The sequence below is a fragment of the Castor canadensis genome, chromosome 3 (genome assembly GCF_047511655.1).
Source record: "Castor canadensis chromosome 3, mCasCan1.hap1v2, whole genome shotgun sequence".
In the NCBI taxonomy this organism is placed as follows: Eukaryota; Metazoa; Chordata; class Mammalia; order Rodentia; family Castoridae; genus Castor; species Castor canadensis.
Genome location: NC_133388.1, coordinates 33,366,028 through 33,384,375, shown reverse-complemented (window position 1 = coordinate 33,384,375; position 18,348 = coordinate 33,366,028). Strand labels below are relative to the sequence as shown.

General features: G+C 43.8%; 3 protein-coding genes across 4 annotated transcripts in view; 2 read left to right on the top strand and 1 right to left on the bottom strand.

Annotated features, from left to right (window-relative positions):
- The window catches only part of Heatr4 (HEAT repeat containing 4), a 38,594-nt gene extending 35,678 nt beyond the window's left edge, over positions 1-2,916 (bottom strand). Inside the window, 2 exon segments of the mRNA XM_074066960.1 lie at positions 463-653; positions 2,036-2,916. Coding sequence (XP_073923061.1) covers positions 463-653; positions 2,036-2,916 — 1,072 coding nt within the window.
- The window catches only part of Riox1 (ribosomal oxygenase 1), a 34,956-nt gene extending 21,677 nt beyond the window's left edge, over positions 1-13,279 (top strand). Inside the window, exon 4 of the mRNA XM_074067588.1 lies at positions 13,143-13,279. The gene's annotated coding sequence lies outside the window, so the exon portion shown is untranslated. The remainder of the gene's footprint in view (positions 1-13,142) is intronic.
- On the top strand, positions 11,757-16,472 carry LOC109691363 (acyl-coenzyme A thioesterase 1-like). Of its 2 annotated transcripts, XM_074067591.1 has the most exons (4): positions 11,757-12,484; positions 13,143-13,345; positions 15,343-15,533; positions 15,646-16,472. In XM_074067591.1, the coding sequence occupies exons 1-4, from the start codon at positions 11,902-11,904 to the stop codon at positions 16,025-16,027; spliced, it is 1,359 nt and encodes a 452-aa protein (XP_073923692.1). In that variant the 5' UTR covers positions 11,757-11,901; the 3' UTR covers positions 16,028-16,472. The 2 variants fall into 2 exon arrangements, with proteins under 2 accessions (XP_073923692.1, XP_020026898.2); XM_020171309.2 differs by having other exon boundaries at positions 15,343-16,472.
- Positions 16,473-18,348: the final 1,876 nt, after the last annotated feature.

The following is an 18,348-nucleotide window of genomic DNA, read 5'->3' as shown; positions in this document are numbered from 1 at the left end:
TGTTTTACAAATAAGGTTTCCAACACTAGGGGATTATGTAGTTTGCTGAAGGTTACTAAAAAGGGGCTTGGCCAAGACTTAAGCCCAAAGCTTTGACTCCAAAGCTTGTGATTTTTTTTTTCCAACATAGCACCTCAGCACCCAAGTGAGGGAAGGGAAGAGAGTGGACAGAGAAGAGCTAGAGTGTTCCCAAAGTTAACTCTTGTCAACATTACAGCCTCATCCTCCACTCCCTCCTTAATGGGATGAAGGGGAAAGAGAGAACTATTTGCTCTCCACCAGATAATCAATGCTGCCCAACCCCCTGTAACTCCTATGCTAGTGCCCGGAGGATGTACCATGAACACCCTGGGCATCCAGGGCCTCTCATCCCCAACCATGCCTGTTCCTATCTCCAGCTGCCCCCACCTCCTTGGTCCATGCCCGCCTCTGCCCCCAAACAGGACTCAGTGCTATTATTACCAAAGTAAATCTCCTGCTCAAAGGTGTTGTCTGTAGAGTAAGCAAATTCTCCAGCTTTAGGATTCACCTGTCGGAAGTAACTCTGCTTTGGGGATTCCACGGTGCTTCTCTTTTCCCTGATATCCTCAGCTGTCATATTGTTGTCAGGAATGATTTCAGATGTCTGTGCTTCTGGGGAGTAACCAGGCAATCTTGGCAGGGATAGAGAGGGGAAAAGGAAGGGTAGGCGTTGCCTCCCCCCTTTCCATTATATCTGTAGCTTACTACAGCCCACTAAAGCTCAGCTCCTACACATGAGCATCTGAAGAACACCTGTCCCCAAGGTGTCAGTTGAATATGGACCTATGGAAGGGCCTGTCTTCAGCTATCCCTCTGTCCCCACTGATGGAGCCACACCACAGCAGCCACTGAACAGCACAACCCTTTTTTAACACTGGTTCCATTAAAGGTTGCATAGACTCGGGAAGGGAAACTACCTCCTACATTACCTCATTCTATTTAGTATGTGTGTGATTACTTAACATCTGTCCACCCAGTGAACTGGCCATAAGCTCCTTAAAGAGGTACATGTGTCCTTTTATGTTGTATTTCCAGTACTTTGAAGTCTACTTGAAAATAGCAATCTGTATTTGTTCAGTAAATGAATAAATAAATAGTTCCACTTCTTTTTAGTTCCCTTTGGGAAATCAGGGATATTATAATAGCTCTATTCTTCACTCAGGCTACAAATGAGAAGGAAGAAATCTGAGAAATGTGGAGTCATCTTCTCCTCTTGGGTTGCATAGTTCTCTGTCCTGTAGCTGGTCTGGTTTGAAGTCAGTGACATAGTCTCCTTACTCAAAGTATGGCAGGACCAAACCTCAGTGCCATGAGGCGTACACTTTCTTCCCTCTCAGCATACATCCATTTCTGGGAGCTCTTAGGAGGTAACTGGATCAGCACTCTGAGAACTCAATTTGCTTTCTGGGGATGGCTGGGGATTGAACCTTTTAAGGCAGCGGTTCTCAGCTGAGGTTGATTGTGTCCTTTAGAGACATTGGCAGTATCTTTGTCATAAACTAGGGGGAGGGTTGCTTTTGGGCATCTAGTGAGTAGAAGCTACCAGATGGTGCTAACATCTTATAACGCATAGGGCAGCCCCCTGCAACAAAAAATTGTCAACTCAGCATGTCAGTAATGCAGAGGCTGAGAATTTTTTTTTTTTTTTTTTGGAGACAGGGTCTCACTATATAGTCCAGGTTGACCTTGAACTCATTATGTAGCCCAAACTGGCCTCAAACTCATGATCCTCCAGCTTCTGCCTCCCAAATGCTAGGATTACAGGCATGAATCACCACTCCTGACTGAGAAACATTATTTTGAGAAGCTCTCAACAGGTTGGTGATGGAGAAAGCATGATGGGAAAGTACATTCTGAAGAACGGAATGTGGGCTTGGGATGTAGCACTTGCCTAGTGTGAGGCCCTGGATTCAATCCCTGGTAGTGCAAAAAATAAGGAGTTTGAACCCACCTGGGAGTCCTTGAAGGGGAGCCATGGGTTCTCAAAGGCACACCTGAGGCCTGGGCAGCCTACCTGTAGTAAACAGGAAGCAGCAGCTCGGGCTTCTTTTCCTCCTGAGGGGGTGTGATGATTTTTTGATCCTCAAACTCTGCAGTTTCTTCTGCTTCCAACTGTTTCAGAAGCTCCAGATCACTGGCAGAGGAGAGCTCATCCCGAATGTGGCTCCAGTCATATTGCTGGCGCAAGAAGCTCTGCCACTTGTTGGGCAACACGCCAGATCTCACAGGTTGCTTACTCTGGATCCATCGGGCCGTGCGCTTGTTCAGCTTTCCCAGCACAATGGCCTCCCATGCTCTGACTTCCTTCTCACAAGGTGGAAGCCAAGCTTCCCTTTCCTCCAGGTTCACATCTGGAGATAGTGGCAGCTCTAGCTCATCTGAAGCCCTGCAGGGACGCCGGATTCGGGGGAGAGATGCTTCCTGGACCACATTTGCTGGCTTTGATTTCTTCAGCTTTTTTTTAGTCTTGGCAAAACTTTCTGTCTTCACAGCCTGGGAAGTGTTCCCTTCTGAGGGACCTGAGGAACGCAGGAACTTGAAGCAGACAGGTTTCTCAGGTTGGGCCTTCCTCATCTGGTGAGACTGGATGATGTTATCTGTGTTGTAGATGTGGTTAAAGCTGTACTGGCTGTAAGGCATGTTGGGCAGCCCCCGCTGCCATCCCACCTCCTGAGAGAAGGAAAGGTTGGCAGCAGCCTTTTTCAGATACTGGTTCTTGAGATATGCATAATGCTGTGGGCTGAAGTGGAAGACTGGCGGCACACTGGAGACCGAGGCACACTCCTTGTTCCTCTGTTTTGAGTAGTGGAAGGTCATGCCCCATCCTAGCTGATCGGGTAATGACTGAGTGCCACAATTGGAGGCAAAGGTCTTCCTTTTCTGGGTTCTGGTCATGTTTTCCATCAAATACCCACTTCCACACAGTTGGTCCAGAGGCAGTGACCAGGCACCTGTAAAGGGGATAGGATAACCAGAGAGAGCTCAAGCCAGCAGAAAGTAGAAGCCCATAGCAATAACTTGAAAGACAGCTGGGAAGAGGGAGTGAGGTGGGGTGGGAAAGCCATAGGATTTAGAAGAGCAAAAGAAATGGCACAACATTCTAAATTCTCAATATTTCTTGCATCAGACCCTTGCTTCTCATTCCCACATTTGTCCCCAAAGGTCAGGCCTCATCAAAGAGCATAGCTTTTCAACAGTACCCCATATTGCCAATTTTTCTTCAAAAAGTTCTTTTTCTCTGTTCCAAAGGCTTACAGATACCTAGTGGACCCATTGTCCTAGCTAAAGAAAAGCTGAAGCCACCTTGGGCAACATAATGAGAGTCCCATCTCAAAAAAAGAGTTCATGGCATAAAGTTCAAACAACCCAGCCTAATATGCAGGTTTCTCCATGAGCAGGACCCCAGCTTGACTTTGTCCTGACGTATAACCTCTGCTTGAGCCAGCCAGACCTTCTAGTTATTCTCTAAATATTCTTCCTTCTACATAGTGAGCTTCTGTACCTTCTACATGAAATGGCCTTTCTTCCATACTTGACACAAATTTTACCCATTCTTTCAGGCCCAGCTCAATTTCTTCCTAGCCTGTAACTCTTTCTTGACCTTTCCAGACCGCCTCATCATATCTGAATTTATAAGTCACTCCTACCTAGTGCATACCATTATTTTAACTGTTAATCCTGTGACAACTCACATTGTTAAATATTTGGTTCTCTAACTGTAGTGCCTAATGATGGTCTCCCATCTCTGCTGTACTTCAGACCATCTCGCACTTTTCCATATTGCTACATAGCCTTCACTGTTAAAGCTCTAGTATATTTTATCAAGTAGGTAAATCACTTTGGCTCTTCCTTAATTATTGGGCAGACTGTTTCCAGGTTTTAGCCAACATGGAAAACACTGTAGAGAGCAAATACTTTGATTTAACAGTTTGTTTTTTCCTTTGGAAGCACTCTCCTGGCTTTCATAATAATTGACAATTATGGATTACTTTGCTAAGGGCTCTATTGAAGGCGAGATTATGATCTTTGAAGAAGCTGAGGCTCAGAGAGGTAAGTAAATTGCTTCTGGTCACATGGCCCATAAATTGGGGAGTCAGGTTTCAAATCCAGACTGCAGAACTGTAACTCAGGAGCATTTAACCTCTGTGCCACTCTGGCCTTGAGTCAAGTTCTACTCCCACCCCTCAGTATGCTGGCCTTGCCACTCCCAGAGGCAGCTACCATTATTCCACATCCTTCTATCTCTATCATACCAACTTCTGCCCTTCCTGCACTGCACTAGGATACCCCCCACCCCAGATCTGGTTCTTTATCTTTCCTCGGTAACATGCTATACATACATACTTTCTCTCTAGTGTCTGATTTATCCCTCTTTTCAAGAGTGAGATCTGACCTCAAGAGTGATTTTTTTCTGTTAAGGGTCAGTTCCATCTAGATGCTTCTTAAAGTCATATGGGATTATTTAGATATCTCTCCAGGATTTTTTGCACCTATAATTTAATTTGTCTCATAGCTTGACAACCATGAAGGCAGTGTGACCACAAGTATTTAAATAGTCGGTCTAGAAAAATTAGGGCAAAGGTAAAGGCCAGTCATGAGATACTTTTCCTGAAACAGTGCCTACTCACTGGTTGAAAATGAATTGTCAGATAAGAACACAATTAATGTTCTGACAAACATACATTGCTTTAATAAGACATCTCACATTCTTGCACATCAGTGTATAACTTGCTCCTAAGGCAGATGGCATTTTGATTCTAAACAGGACCAGGACCAGGTGCTGGTGGCTCACACCTGTAATGCTAAGTACTTGGGAGGCAGGGATCAGGAGGATTGCAGTTCCAAACCAGTCCAGACAAATAGTTCAAGAGACTGTCTCAAAAATAACTAACACAAAACAGGGCTGGTGAAGTGGCGCAAGAAATAGAGTGCCTGCCTAGGAAGCATGAAGCCTGAGTTCAAACACCAGTACCACAAAAAAAAAAAAAAAAAAAGAAAAAGAAAAAACAGGATGTGGATAGGTTTCATTCTAAGATGATTACCTGTTCTCAGATATATGCCTTTTAACCTGTGACATAAGAAACCTTTGTAACAATGCAAACAACAACATATTATCAGTTATCATAAATTCTCAAGGGGTAGTTGGTATCTGATACAGTAGTTAATTAAGAAGGAAGGGAATTCATGATAGGTTTGTTTATCAAGACTGTCTCATTATGTAGCCAAGGCTGGCCTGGAACTTCTGCAAAAAGGCTTCCAAAGTGCTGGAATTACAAGCGTGTACCACCATACCCATCTATAGGTATATTTTAAAAGGAAGAAGAAAAGAGACGTGTCCTTCTGTGTCTAAGAGTCAGAAGACAGAGATGAGGCTAGGTTTTGCACTTCCCGGTCATGATACCTTGGGCCAATGATTTAATATTCCTGGTTTGCCCACCTGAATATAGAGATTCTGATATCTGTTCTGATTTAGTGTTGATAGGAAGCTCAAAACTGAAAACATGTGAATTTATTTATTTATTTATTTTTGGTGGGACTCGAGTTTGAACTCGGCTTTAGGCACACCTCCAGTCCATTTCTTTCTGGTTATTTTGGGGACAGAGATCTCAGGAACTGCTTGCCCGAGCTGGTCTTGAACCTTGAACCTCCCAATCTCAGACTCCCAAGTAGTTAGGATTACAGGCATGAGCCACCAGCGCCTGGCCAAAACTATTGTGTTTGTTGTGGTTTTTTTGGAAGTACTGGAGTTTGAACTCAGGGCCTTGTGCTTGCTAGGTAGGTGTTCTACCACTTGAGCTATGCTTCCAGCTCCTCAAAGTTCTTTACAATCTGCAAAGTATTACACAAATGTGAGGAATTACTATTGTTGGATAAAGGATGGACTATATTCCTTAGGAGGCAGGTCTCTGAGTTAGATGCACTGGGGAAGAATTTAGGGAAATTAGGGCACTAGAGATGCTTAGAGAGGAAGAAAGGATCTTTATAAAGTTCGGAGGGTCCAGTTAGCCATAACTAGAAGTTACCTGGACTAACATTGTGAGGCAAGACCATCACTTCCCACAGACAGTCCTCTGAAACCAAAGACAAAATGGCAGATCTCCGGTCCTTTTGTATACTAACAGCATAAGAAGAAAAAATAAAATCAATCCTAGTATAAGTGCAGACTAGGCCCCGTCATCCCAGTAAGCAGCATTGTATCTCTGCACTTCTAGAACTTCAGCTGGAAGGGCAGTCCACATGCTTCTAATTAAAACCTGGTGAACTATGTAGATCCTAACTGTAAAACATGAAAATCAAACTGAAGTTTCCTCTTGCTTTTGATATTTCATGGATATAAGAATCCAACTCAAGATGGGTCATACCTCAGAACTTCCAAATTTAGTTCCACTCTTCTGTTTACTTTCCAAATACAAATTTACTTACCCTCTCCACTCATCTGCTACCTTTACTGTTGCAAGTGGTTGAGGTAGGTTGAATAATGTGTTTCTCTGTTACTAAAACAGAAGAATGTGCCTTGGAGGAAAAGGATAAACAGTTATCTTCATGCATCATTTCCACCTATAGATTCTAATTCTGAAGATGTGAGGTGGGGTCCTAGAGCTGGTGGTCAGCTTCTGAGGTAGTTTCTTAGATATGGCTAAGGAACCTCCTGCATCAAGGTCATCTGAGGAGCTTGTCTCCTGTGTCCCACCTCCGGAACATTGCTTCAGTAAGCTGCAAGTGAGGCCTAAAAAAATCTGTATTTTAACAAGTTCTTGGAGGGTAGTATACACATTAAATTTATAGAAGCCATGGCCCCAAAGGGTATCAGTGGAGAAGTGAAATGCAGTTCTCTTCAGATCCTGTTTGACCTTGGTTGGGTAGAGTATCATGATTATGGAAGGAAGGAATGTTGTAGATCAAGCCAAAGTTATCTTGGACTGCCGTTAGCCCTTTCTCATAGCTATTTGTAATCATCCTCTGTATCTGACCTAAAATCCTGTGATTTCTAGATATATCTCTTGGAATATGTCACCAAGCTTGACATACCTCTAGCTTCTACCAGTCTTAAAGGTGAGAATGTGATAAAATAACATCTGGATCCTATAGATTTTTCTCTCTGCTGTAGTTCATCCACCTGATGCTCCTACCAATGTAATTGGTAAGTGTACTAACTTAAAACTTTCTTTTGTTCTGCAACTACAAAAGCTGGGTGTGGTGGTGCACATCTGTAATCCCAGCACTTGGGAGCTGAGGTAGCTTCCTGCCTCACAAGTTTGAGGTCTGCCTAGGCTATGTAACAAGACCGTGTGTAAAAACAAAACAAAAACCTCATGTAACCTCTTTTACAGTAGTACATGTCATTCAGGGTAACCTGAATCCACGTTCCCAGGCCATGATCACTCATATTTGGCTCAGAATAAACTATTTTCTTATTTCCTTTATTTATTTATTTATTTATTTTTGAGATAGGGTCTTGCAAACTGTTTGCCCAGGTTGACTTTGAACCACGACCCTTCTGATCTGTGCCTTCTGAGTAGCTAGGATTACAGGCCTGAGCCACTGACACCTGGCTCTTATTTCCTTTAAAGCAGAGTTGTGATTTTACAGTGGCAGTGCTCAGGAGGTTGAGGAAGGAGGGCCTCAAAGCTTGGTTAATGAGGAGAGCAGGGTGAAGGAATGAAGCCTCTTAACCTGGCTTGTTTTAAATCCCCTTCTGCCTCCAGTCTCTCCTCCAAAAGTTCCCATTTGTCCCCTTACTTTGTAGTTTCCATTTCTTACCAAGCATTCACCTGGCTATTCAGCTGCCTCCAGAGATGACTCTGGAAACACCATAATGATGATCTAACGTTTTCATCTCAGAGAGTTCCAAAACTGGGACCCAGATGAAGAGACTTGATAAGATCACAGTCCTGGTAGGTTTCTGAATACTGACCCTTTTGACACTGACTGAATCCAAAGTCTTTTTCAGCTACCTCAAGCTGCCCCTTACTGGTCAGCTGATGCTAATGAACGCCTTTCAGATCAGGGTAACACTGCAGTGTTTTGAAATTACCTTCAAAATGGCCTCTCAAAGCACAGTCCTTTACTAAAGGGAAGCAAGATTCCATGTCTTAAACCTTCATTGGTTTCTTAGGTTCCAAAGCTGTTTATATTGATCACCAAGCAACCAATTCTTCAGAATTCCAAAAATCCACTCACAGAAACTATGGGTTCAACTGGAGGCATCTTTAACTATTTAATAAAAGTGTTCTTAGTATCCTTTTTGGTGTTTATTCTTTCCTGGTTATTTGACAAAATCCCTGAGAAGGGATTTAAACCAAGTGCATTTTTTTTTCCCCCTGAGTGCTAGGGATTACACCCAGGGCCTAATGCTTGCTAGGCAAGTACTCTACCACTGAACTACATGCTCAGCCTCCAACTACATCTCTTTTGTTAAAAAAAAAAAAAAAAATTGGTGTTCTGAGATTTGAACTCAGGGCCTCATGCTTACTAGGCAGGCATTGTACCACTTGAGCCAAACCTCCAAGCCAAACCTTTTTTTTTTTTAAGGCATATTATAGTTGTACCAGGGGTACATTGTGACATTTACAAAAGTGCTTACAACGTATCTTAGTTAAATCCACCCTCCCCCCATGTTTCTCCTTTACTCCCGCTCTCCCCCTTCTTAGAACAATTGCAACAGGTTTCATTGTTCCATTTTCATACATGAATACAGAGTACTTCCATCATATTCACAACTATATTTCTTTTGGAAGAAATTTCCTCAGATAAGGGAGAAGGTCCCTCCTTGCTCTGAGTTAGGGGAGAAACAAGGGAGAGTTAGAAAGACCTTGCTTCTAAGGCAGCTTCTAAGACCTTCCAGTTCCCTTCCTGGCCATCTCTCTTCATTATATGAGGGCATCACGGTTCATCATGTCCAAGCATCATATGAGATACTCTTTTCTGAGCTGCAGCAAAGACACCATGCTAGGTGAAATAAGCAAGACATAAAAAAGCCAGTACTGCATAATTCCACTTACATGAAGCACTTGGAGCAAGTAATTCATACAAATAGAAAGTGGAATGTAGGTGGCTAGGAGCTGAGGGGAGGGAGAAATGGGGAGCGGGTACATAGTTTCACTTTGGGATGATGGAAGAGTTCTGGAGATGGATGGTGGTGATAGGCGTACAGGAGTGTGAGTGCACTTAATGCTACTGAATTGTTCACTTAGAGTTAAAGAGGTACATTTTATGTTTGTATTGTCAATGTGAAATAATGGCTGTGCTTTAAAGGATATAAGAAAGTTTGTTCTGAGCAGTGACCATGACCTGGGAACATGGATTCAGGTTACTCTGAATGACATGTTCCACTGTGGAAGAGGTTACATGAGATTTTCTAGTTATGGGACAAAAGAAAGGTATAATTCATTTACCAACTATATTTACCAACTATATTGGTGGGAGCATTGAGTAGGAGGGCTATAGCAAAGTGAGGAAATATCTTCTATAGGTTTCTGATAATGGCATTCTTAGCATTGGAAGAGGCTAGAGTTTTGTCAAACTTAGTAGTATATTCTGAAAAGTTTAGTTATTGAAAATGTTCAGTCAGATAGAAAAGTTAAAGTAAATGGCTATTAAATGGCCTAAAATAGCCCAGGATAATTTTGGCTCATGACTTACAATCTTTCCACGATAACAACGTTCTAGTCAAGGCCAAGCAATCTGCAGGATTTTCAGTATAGATACAGCTTCTTCAGAGAACTTCACTTCACGGTATATTTTACCACAATTAAAAGAAAGCCAAACTCAGGGCCAGGGGTGTGGCTCAAGAGGTAGAGTATCTGCAAGCAGAAGGCCCTGCGATCAAATCCCAGTACTGTCAAAAAAATAAATGAAGAACGAGCAAGCCAAACTCTTTAATTATTATAGAAGTCATTTAGGTTTTCTGGTAGAAATTCTGGACAAAAAAATTAAAACTATAATACTCCAAAGGCCTAAGAAATAACAGATTGGGGTAGTTTTTCACTAGCCTTTTTATTTTTTTTGGCAGGGGGACAGTACTGGGGGTTTGAACTCAGGACCTTATGCTTGCATAGGCAGGCACCCTACCACTTGAGCCTTTCTGTCACACCTAGTCGTTTTTTAAATCTTTAAAAAATTTTATGCTATTCTCTAACCTGGTTTTTTCACTCATGAAAATTTCCTCATCACATATTCTTTTGCTATATCATTTTAAATGGCTGTATCTCTTCATTATGTGATGGCATCATAGCTAAGTAAGTTGCTTAAACCAAACTTATATTTCTAATTTGTTTCTAACTTTTTCTTTATTAAAACAATATGAATGATCCGGGTGTGGTGATAAAATGTCTTTAATCCCAGCAGAGGCAGGAAGATCTCGTGTTTGAGACCAGCCTTGGCCAAAGTTAGACCCTATCTCAAAAACAAAATATAAGCAAAAGGGCTGAGGGCATAGCTCAAGTGGTAGGGCACGTGCCTAGCAAGTGCAAAGCCCTGACTTCACATCCCAGTACTGTGAAAAATAAATAAATAATAAAACTGATGACTGGGGATGTAGCTCAGTGGTAGAGCTCTTTCCTAGCATGTATAAGGCCCCTGGGTTTGATCCCTAGCACCACAAAGAAGAAAAAAGTTTTCTAGTAGCCAAATACTTACACACATTCATGAATATTTGCCTAGGAGATATTAGTAGAAGTGGGACTGTGAATCAGCTACTGCATCTTTCAAGTATTTTTACACAGATTGCTCTGAAAAGAGCATACAGATTTATGCAGTCACCAGCATGGTGTACTTTCCAAATCTTCAACATAGGCTATTATTAGGTGAGCTGCAATTAAAGCACAGTGGTTCAGAGCATAGACTGGGGAATCAGTTTGCAAAAGTAAGAACCACAGCACTTCCATTTTCTACCTGTATGATCTTCAAATCATTTACCTCTCTGGTGCTTAATTTTCACATACAGTTCTTGTAAGGATTAAGAATTAGCTATTATTATTTGTTTCTTTCCTGAGACTGCACAAAATGCACTTGAAGTAGAACCAGTACAAAAATAATTAGGGCTGCAGGGAGTTGTGTGATTCACCACCAGTGAAACCTGGGAGCATTTGGAACTAGGTAGAAGGGTTTGTATGGGAAAGCCCTTGAGGATGGTCTTACTTGGAACAGAGACAAACAGCTTACACAGTTTCAGTTTTCTCTAAGATGAAGTTATGTGGATATGAAATTATCCTTGTTAAGCCTAAAGCTTGAGTTTGATGAAAAATCCACCCCTGGATGGAACTGATAGCCTATGAAAAAGTGGGAAAAGTTGAGAAGTCCAGGATGAATAGGAGATAACATTTGCCTAGAGGAGCAGAGTGCAGTGTAACAAATGGTGACGTCATTTGGTTATTTTTACACTTGTTTGGCATGCAGCTCTGGGGTCACACAAGCTAGTGAGATGCCAAGAACCTTGGATGTGAGACTAGTGTGGAAGATAAGCACATAAAACACAAGCAAAAACCATGGTTCACATTTCGAAAGGAAAGGCCTAGGATTAGTGTGAATTACTGCACTAAGTACTGCATTCGTCTTCCTTTGGTGACTGAGGAGGCTTTGCTATGTGCCAGGATCCTTAAGAGCTAACCTTGGTCCAGCCCACTCTTCATGGGCCAAACAGCACCCGAAAAGCAGAACTACGAAGTTGTTTCCTGACCTAGTTTCTGTAGGGAGGCTTTGAGAAGTCCTTGAGTAACTATTTGAGCTTTTGTTGATTAGCCAGACTGCCCTTCCCAGCGAGGAGCTGACGGCTCGACTGCAGTAGGCGCTTAGGCTGCAGCCAAGGCAGCGGCCACTAGAGGATCTCTACCAAGTTTCTTCGCTCAAGTTCAGTTCCGAGGTCTGAAGTTGAGGCACAAGATGGCCTCGTCTTATGCTGTCCTGCGAGCCAGCGGTCTGTGCCAATGGGGCTTTAAGAGTTGGGCGCGGCTGTCACGGACTCCACAGCTCCGGCCGGGTGGTCAGATCTCTTGGGCCCCTGCGAGGACAACGGCGACGCTGACTGTGGAGCCCGCGGGCCGCTGCTGCTGGGACGAGCCCGTGCGCATCGCCGTGCGCGGCCTGGCCCCCGAGCAGCCCGTCACGCTGCGCGCGTCCCTGCGCGACGAGAAGGGCGCGCGCTTCCGGGCCCACGCGCGCTACCGCGCAGACGCCGCCGGCCACCTCGACCTGGCGCGCGCGCCCGCGCTGGGCGGCAGCTTCGCGGGGCTCGAGCCCATGGGGCTCCTCTGGGCCCTGGAGCCCGACAGGCCGTTCTGGCGCCTGGTCAAGCGGGACGTGCAGACGCCCTTCGTCGTGGAGCTGGAGGTGCTGGACGGCCACGAGCCCGACGGCGGGCGGCTGCTGGCCCGGGCGGAGCACGAGCGCCACTTCATGTCGCCAGGGGTGCGGCGGGTGCCGGTGCGCGCGGGCCGGGTGCGGGCCACGCTCTTCCTGCCGCCCGGTGAGCCACCTGCTGGCCTTGTTCTTCTCTCTGATGGTCCCTTACCTGCGCTTTTGCCTTTAGGAAAGAGGTAGCTTCCAACATTCTAAAAGTCAATGTCAAGGAGACAGAATGGAAGGAAGGCTATCAAGGAAGGTAGCGCTGCTGCTGCAAAACAGACTGGTCCTTCAAATCCTTTGCTCAGTTAAAAGATCTCCTTATGAGACCTTTTTAGTGGTACTTTCAGTTTTTCAATGTTCTTTTAAAAGTTTCTCAGTTTGACAGCATTTCTTTATATGTTTAGTTATGTGTAAATTAGGTACAATAAGCGTGCTGTGTGAACGGTTTTCTAAAATTGGGATTGCTACGTTATATAAGTTTATGTTTGTAAGAAACCGCCAACTGTTTTCTACACACTTTTCTGCACATTTTGCATGACTACCAGCTTTGTCAGTGCATCCTCACTGACACTTGCATTGTCTAGTTCTGGGGCAGGGGAGGGGGCAGTATTTTTATTGTTGTTACTCATTTGTAAAATTCTTCCCCCTCACAGTATCAGCATTTTTAATTGTTTCTAGAAAACTTAATCATACCAGGTAAGCAAAAAATGGCTCCGGATGCCACTGCAGAGGGTTTCAGGAATTGTTTAGTTTTGTGTTTTGTGTTCTTTCTTCCCAAGAACCTGGACCCTTTCCTGGGATTGTGGACCTTTTCGGAGTTGGAGGGGGCCTCATGGAGTATCGAGCAAGTCTGCTAGCGGGGAAGGGTTTTGCTGTGATGGCTCTGGCTTATTACAACCATGAAGACCTCCCCAAGACCTTTGAGGCCATGCACATTGAGTACTTTGAAGAAGCAGTGAACTTCCTGCTCGATCATCCTGAGGTTAGAGTTTCTCTAACTTCTCTGGGCTACTTATCTGCTCTCCTCCTCATGCACGCTCTTGGTTTCACAAAATTATCTCATTTGTGATGACAGCCCTTGTCTACCATTGCTTTTTATAGTCACTTCTCATAGACATTTTTATACAATTCTATATTTGTGAAGTATTTCCTGTTAGTAAAGATGTTGTTAGTTGGTATTCTGGAATTTTGAGTTCCAGTATGTTACAGTATTTCCAAATGAGCCCAAACACAGTTGAGAGCCCTGGCTTTGACAGGGAAAGAAGAAGGGCATGACTGTCCCCATTTAAATGATTGTGTTCAACACCCCTCTCCCCTTTCTCTGTGTGAAAGCACAGTTTAAAGAAGGAGCATGAGGGCGAGGGCTGTAGCTCAGTGGTTTAAGATTTGCCTCACATGCAGAAGGCCCTGGGGTTGATCTTCAAAACCAAAAAATAAGAAAAAATAAAAAATAAGAAAAAATAAGGGACATGACAGCCAGTGCCTTGGTATCAGGAATGTTTTGAGGTTTCTAGACTCAGCATATCAGATCTTGCATATTTTTTAATTATATCAGAGCTCTTAGATAAAGTGATAGGGTATAGTGGAGCCAGCATCAAGTTTCTATAGGGAAAAAGTAAATTTGGAATTTGATTTTGCCACCTCTGTTTCTTCTTTTAAAAAACTGTCGGGATTAAAATACCACTTAATTTCTAGGACTTCAGTGAGGAACAATAGTAGACAACCAGTAAAGGGTGTTGTTGCAAAAACAATAAAGGGGGGAAAAAAGACTGCTCCAATAGGTCAACCTATGGGCCATTTGTTTACAAAATACAGGACAAAGGGGTCCAGGACAAGGGCAGTAATTGTGGGACAGTGCAAACCCACACTAATTGGAAGCCACTGAGTACGGCATGGAAGGGAAAGAGCACCTGCAGTGAACAGGAGTAGCATCAGGGTGGGAACTAGTGGGGCTAGGATCACAAGATTGTCAGTAAATGGAAGAGTCAAGAACAGGAAGTCCCTGAGGGGAATGAGCAGATAGAGGGAATGTTATAATGAAGGAGAGGAAGCTGGAAGTAACTACAGAAGGTCAGTCCTCGACAAAGAGAGTGCATGGTAACCCAAGCACAGATAGAGGGAGGCCTTGGAGAAGATCAGGAGAGAAATCTGAGAGCTTGAGTTCATGTGGCAGTAGGTAGAAGTTCCCACCTGATCACTTCTGTTTTCTCACTGGAGCATGAAGAGCTGAAAATGAATGGGAGTGGGGGGACCAAAATGGCTAGAGGTGGAAATGTGAGGTGGTGCTCGGGATAAGTGCAAAGCACATTTTCAGTGACACGTGGCATCGTGGAGGTAAGATGTGAAGTGAAGGTAAGATGAGTTGGCACCCCTCTGTGTGCAGGCCTGGAGAAGTGAATAGGTGGACTTAACCAGGAGAAGCCCTTTTCCAGGGCAGTATGACCAAAAGAAGGCGGGTAATAAGAGAGATGAGAGTGTTCCCAAGGGAGGGATTTCACGGATGAAGCATGAAATCTAAGCTGGAGGAAGTGGGAAGTGAGAATATGAAGGATGTTGATAGTGAGGAAGTGAAGAAGGGGTAGCCTCATGTCTGAAAGAGGTGGAAATGGTGTAACTAGAAGGGCTAAACTAAAAGGGTTAAAGATGATGAGAGGCCAATGCTTGAAGCTGAGATCTTCAGTGATGATGACTCGTTTAGGTTTTAACAATGGAAATGGCTGGCTCAGATGAAACAGAGAAACAGATTCCAGGAGTTATGGAGGGCTAGGAACTCCATGTGATAGATCATCAAGTGGTTGTTGAAATCTCCATAAAAGGACAAATTGTGGAAAAGAAGAAAAGGAGGAAGGGTATAGGTTGTAACTAAAGAACAGCTTGAGCTCAGATCTAGGCTCAGGCCCACCTGACTTCCAGGGTGGCACTACTCACTCTGCTACACTGATGGTGAACTCCTTCCTCATTGGTCTGTTCCTTTTTCAGGTAAAGGGTCCAGGAATTGGGCTGCTTGGAATTTCCAAAGGGGGTGAACTCGGCCTTGCTATAACTTCTTTCCTGAAGGGTGTCACGGCTGCTGTCATAATCAATGGCTCTGTGGCTGCTGTTGGGGGCACCATACACTACAAGGATGAGTCTGTGCCCCCTGTGAGCATACTCAGAAATCGAGTCAAGATGACCAATGATGGCCTCATGGATGTTGTGGATGCCCTGCAAAGTCCCTTGGTAGAAAAGAAGAGTTTCATTCCTGTGGAAAGGTCTGACACCACCTTCCTGTTCCTTGTAGGACAGGATGACCACAACTGGAAGAGTGAGTTCTATGCTGATGAGGTCTCTAGGCGCTTACAGGCCCATGGGAAGGAAAAGCCCCAGATCATCTGTTACCCCGAGGCGGGGCACTATATTGAACCCCCTTACTTCCCCTTGTGCAGGGCTGGCGTGCACCTCTTGGTGGGCAGTAATATCTTGTTTGGAGGAGAGCCCAGGGCTCATGCCATGGCCCAGGTGGATGTGTGGAAGCAGCTCCAGACTTTCTTGCACAAACACTTGGGTGGTCAAAGTTAGGGAGTTCTTCTATAAACAGAGCCCATACTTGAAGGTTGGGAATAAAGACTCAAATGTATTTTTAGAACATCAGTTAAGATTAGTTCACCTGAATGTATTATTATAAATCTTTTTTTTTCCACTTTAATTATTGATATTAAAAATAGGGCCTAGCCTAGTGTGCTGGTGCTTGCCTGTAATCCCAGCATTTTGAAGTCTTAGACAGGGGGATTAGGAGTTCAGGGCCAGCCTTGGCTACCTAGTGAGTTCAAGGTCAGCCTGGCCTACCTAGTAAGACCCTGTTTCAAAAAACAAAGCAACAGAAGTGCCTGTCCAAAAAATGATGTCATGAATGAATGAAAAGGGAGCCATAAGCATAAAAACTTCTGTTTAATTAAATATTAGACTATTACAGACAAAGTTATTGTCTCCTTCAGTTCTTGGGCTAATGTTACCACTATGATCCTTTTTCCTAGAAGTGACCTTTAGGATGATTTTGATGTGTATCCTTTCAGAGGGCGTGTGTTAAGGTGCATATATGTCACAATAAAAGACAAACTTTTTTTGCATAAGTGTCATTTGAAGGATAATACTGATTTTATAAAACAAGCAAATTTTGGGAAAAGAGCACCTTTTACCTGACACAACTCTATGCCAGGTCAACACATGGGACTGACAAACATTTTAGTACAGGCAGGAAACGAGCAGTTGGGGAAAGAAACAATGCTTCTAGGAACTCTGTGTTGTGCCAAACATTAATCTCCACAACAGTCCTGTAGGCAAGTACACTAATGTGTACAAGCAAAGATCTTTTTCACGCATCTGAAGGCCATAGTCATCTGCCAGAGGCAGTGGTTGGTATTAAGAGTGTAGGGGAGGATAGATTTCTTGTCTTCATCCATCGATAGTTTCATGGCTGAGGCCTCTATGACAAATGACAGGTTATGAAGGGGAAAACCATAGAAATTTATTCAGGATAAATTTCATAAGACAGAAGCCTTCAGAAATGAAGGCCCAAAGGAACAGGGAAGCCTATGGTTGTGTCTGTTTTAAACCTGTATTTTTATGCTCAGTTTGTTGAGGAAGTGTACAGTTGTAGAGAAATATATTTAGAGAAAGGGGATATGATCTGGTAATTAACTGGGGGGAAATTTAGCAATGCATGTCCAGATTCTTCTGTGTCTCTGTCTTTAGAGATAAGGCTGTTCCCTTCTTTTCTTTTTTTTTTTTTTAAGACAGGGTCTGTCTATGTAGCCCAGGCTGTACTTGAACTCACTCAACCTGCCACATGCTGTGATTACAGGTGTGCTCCACCATGCCTGGAAGCATGTTCCTTTCTTCCTTTTTTGCTTTATTTGGTGGTGCTGGGGATTGAACAAGGCCTTGCATGTGCCAGGCAAGTGTTCAAGTGTTTTACCCCTGAGCCACCTCTCCAGCCCAGAATGTTCCTTTCTTAAGGTTGTTTTTTCTTAAGGATATTCCTTTCATAAAGAGAGGATCTTTTTTTTTTTTTTGGTGTTGGGGGGGTGGTTCTGGGGTTTGAACTCAGGGCCTCACACTTACTAGGCAGGCACTCTACTACCTGAGTTACTCTGCCTGCTTGAGAAGATATTTCTTTTTTTGCAGTACTAGGGCCTGAATTCAGGTCTTTCACTTTGAGTCACTCCACCAGCCCTATTTTTGTGAAGGGTTTTTCAAGATAGGGTCTTGTGGAACTATTTGCCCAGGCTGGCTTCGAACTGCGATCCTCCTGATCTCTGCCTCCTGAGTAGCTAGGATTACAGGCGTGAGCCACCAGAGCCCAGTGAGAAGGTATTTTTTGTTTTTGTTTTTTTCCTGTGCTGAGGACCAAACTCAGGGCCTTGCACTTGCCATGCAAGCGCTCTTCCACTGAGCTAAATCCCCAACCCCAAGAAGGTATTTCTTGAATGAAGGTTTTATGGCCTACTTCAGGGGAAAAGTGTGAGAAAAGGTCATGGAGTAACCTTTCTAGGTTTTATGACCTGTATCTGCTGTTTTCTCAAATGTGAAGGTACTATTTTTTATAGTAGGATGCCCTAACTGTCATCATTCCTCCATCTGTATCTTCCCCTAGGGTTCCCAGTCCAGAAACAGGGTTGGTGCATTGCTCCATAAGCCAATGAAGCAGCCTGTCATTCCTCGGAGTAGGTCAGGCCAGTTAAACCATTACGTCTTATTTCAGAAGGTGGTGCTATAGGTGGGCTCCCTCTAAACTTAGGCTTCTATATGATTTAGGCAAGCTGATATTTAATCAAAGGCACTTGTATGCAAAGAAAGGAAAAAACAAAGATTAACGGCTAGAGAAAAACTATACATTCAGCTTTTGAGTCCAGTGGGTAGTCAGTTGAGAAGGTTTCTAGATGCTGGGGTCTAAAGAGCTTTAGGTGGTGAAACAAGGCAGTGGCTTGTGGCAGCTTTTCTTCCCTT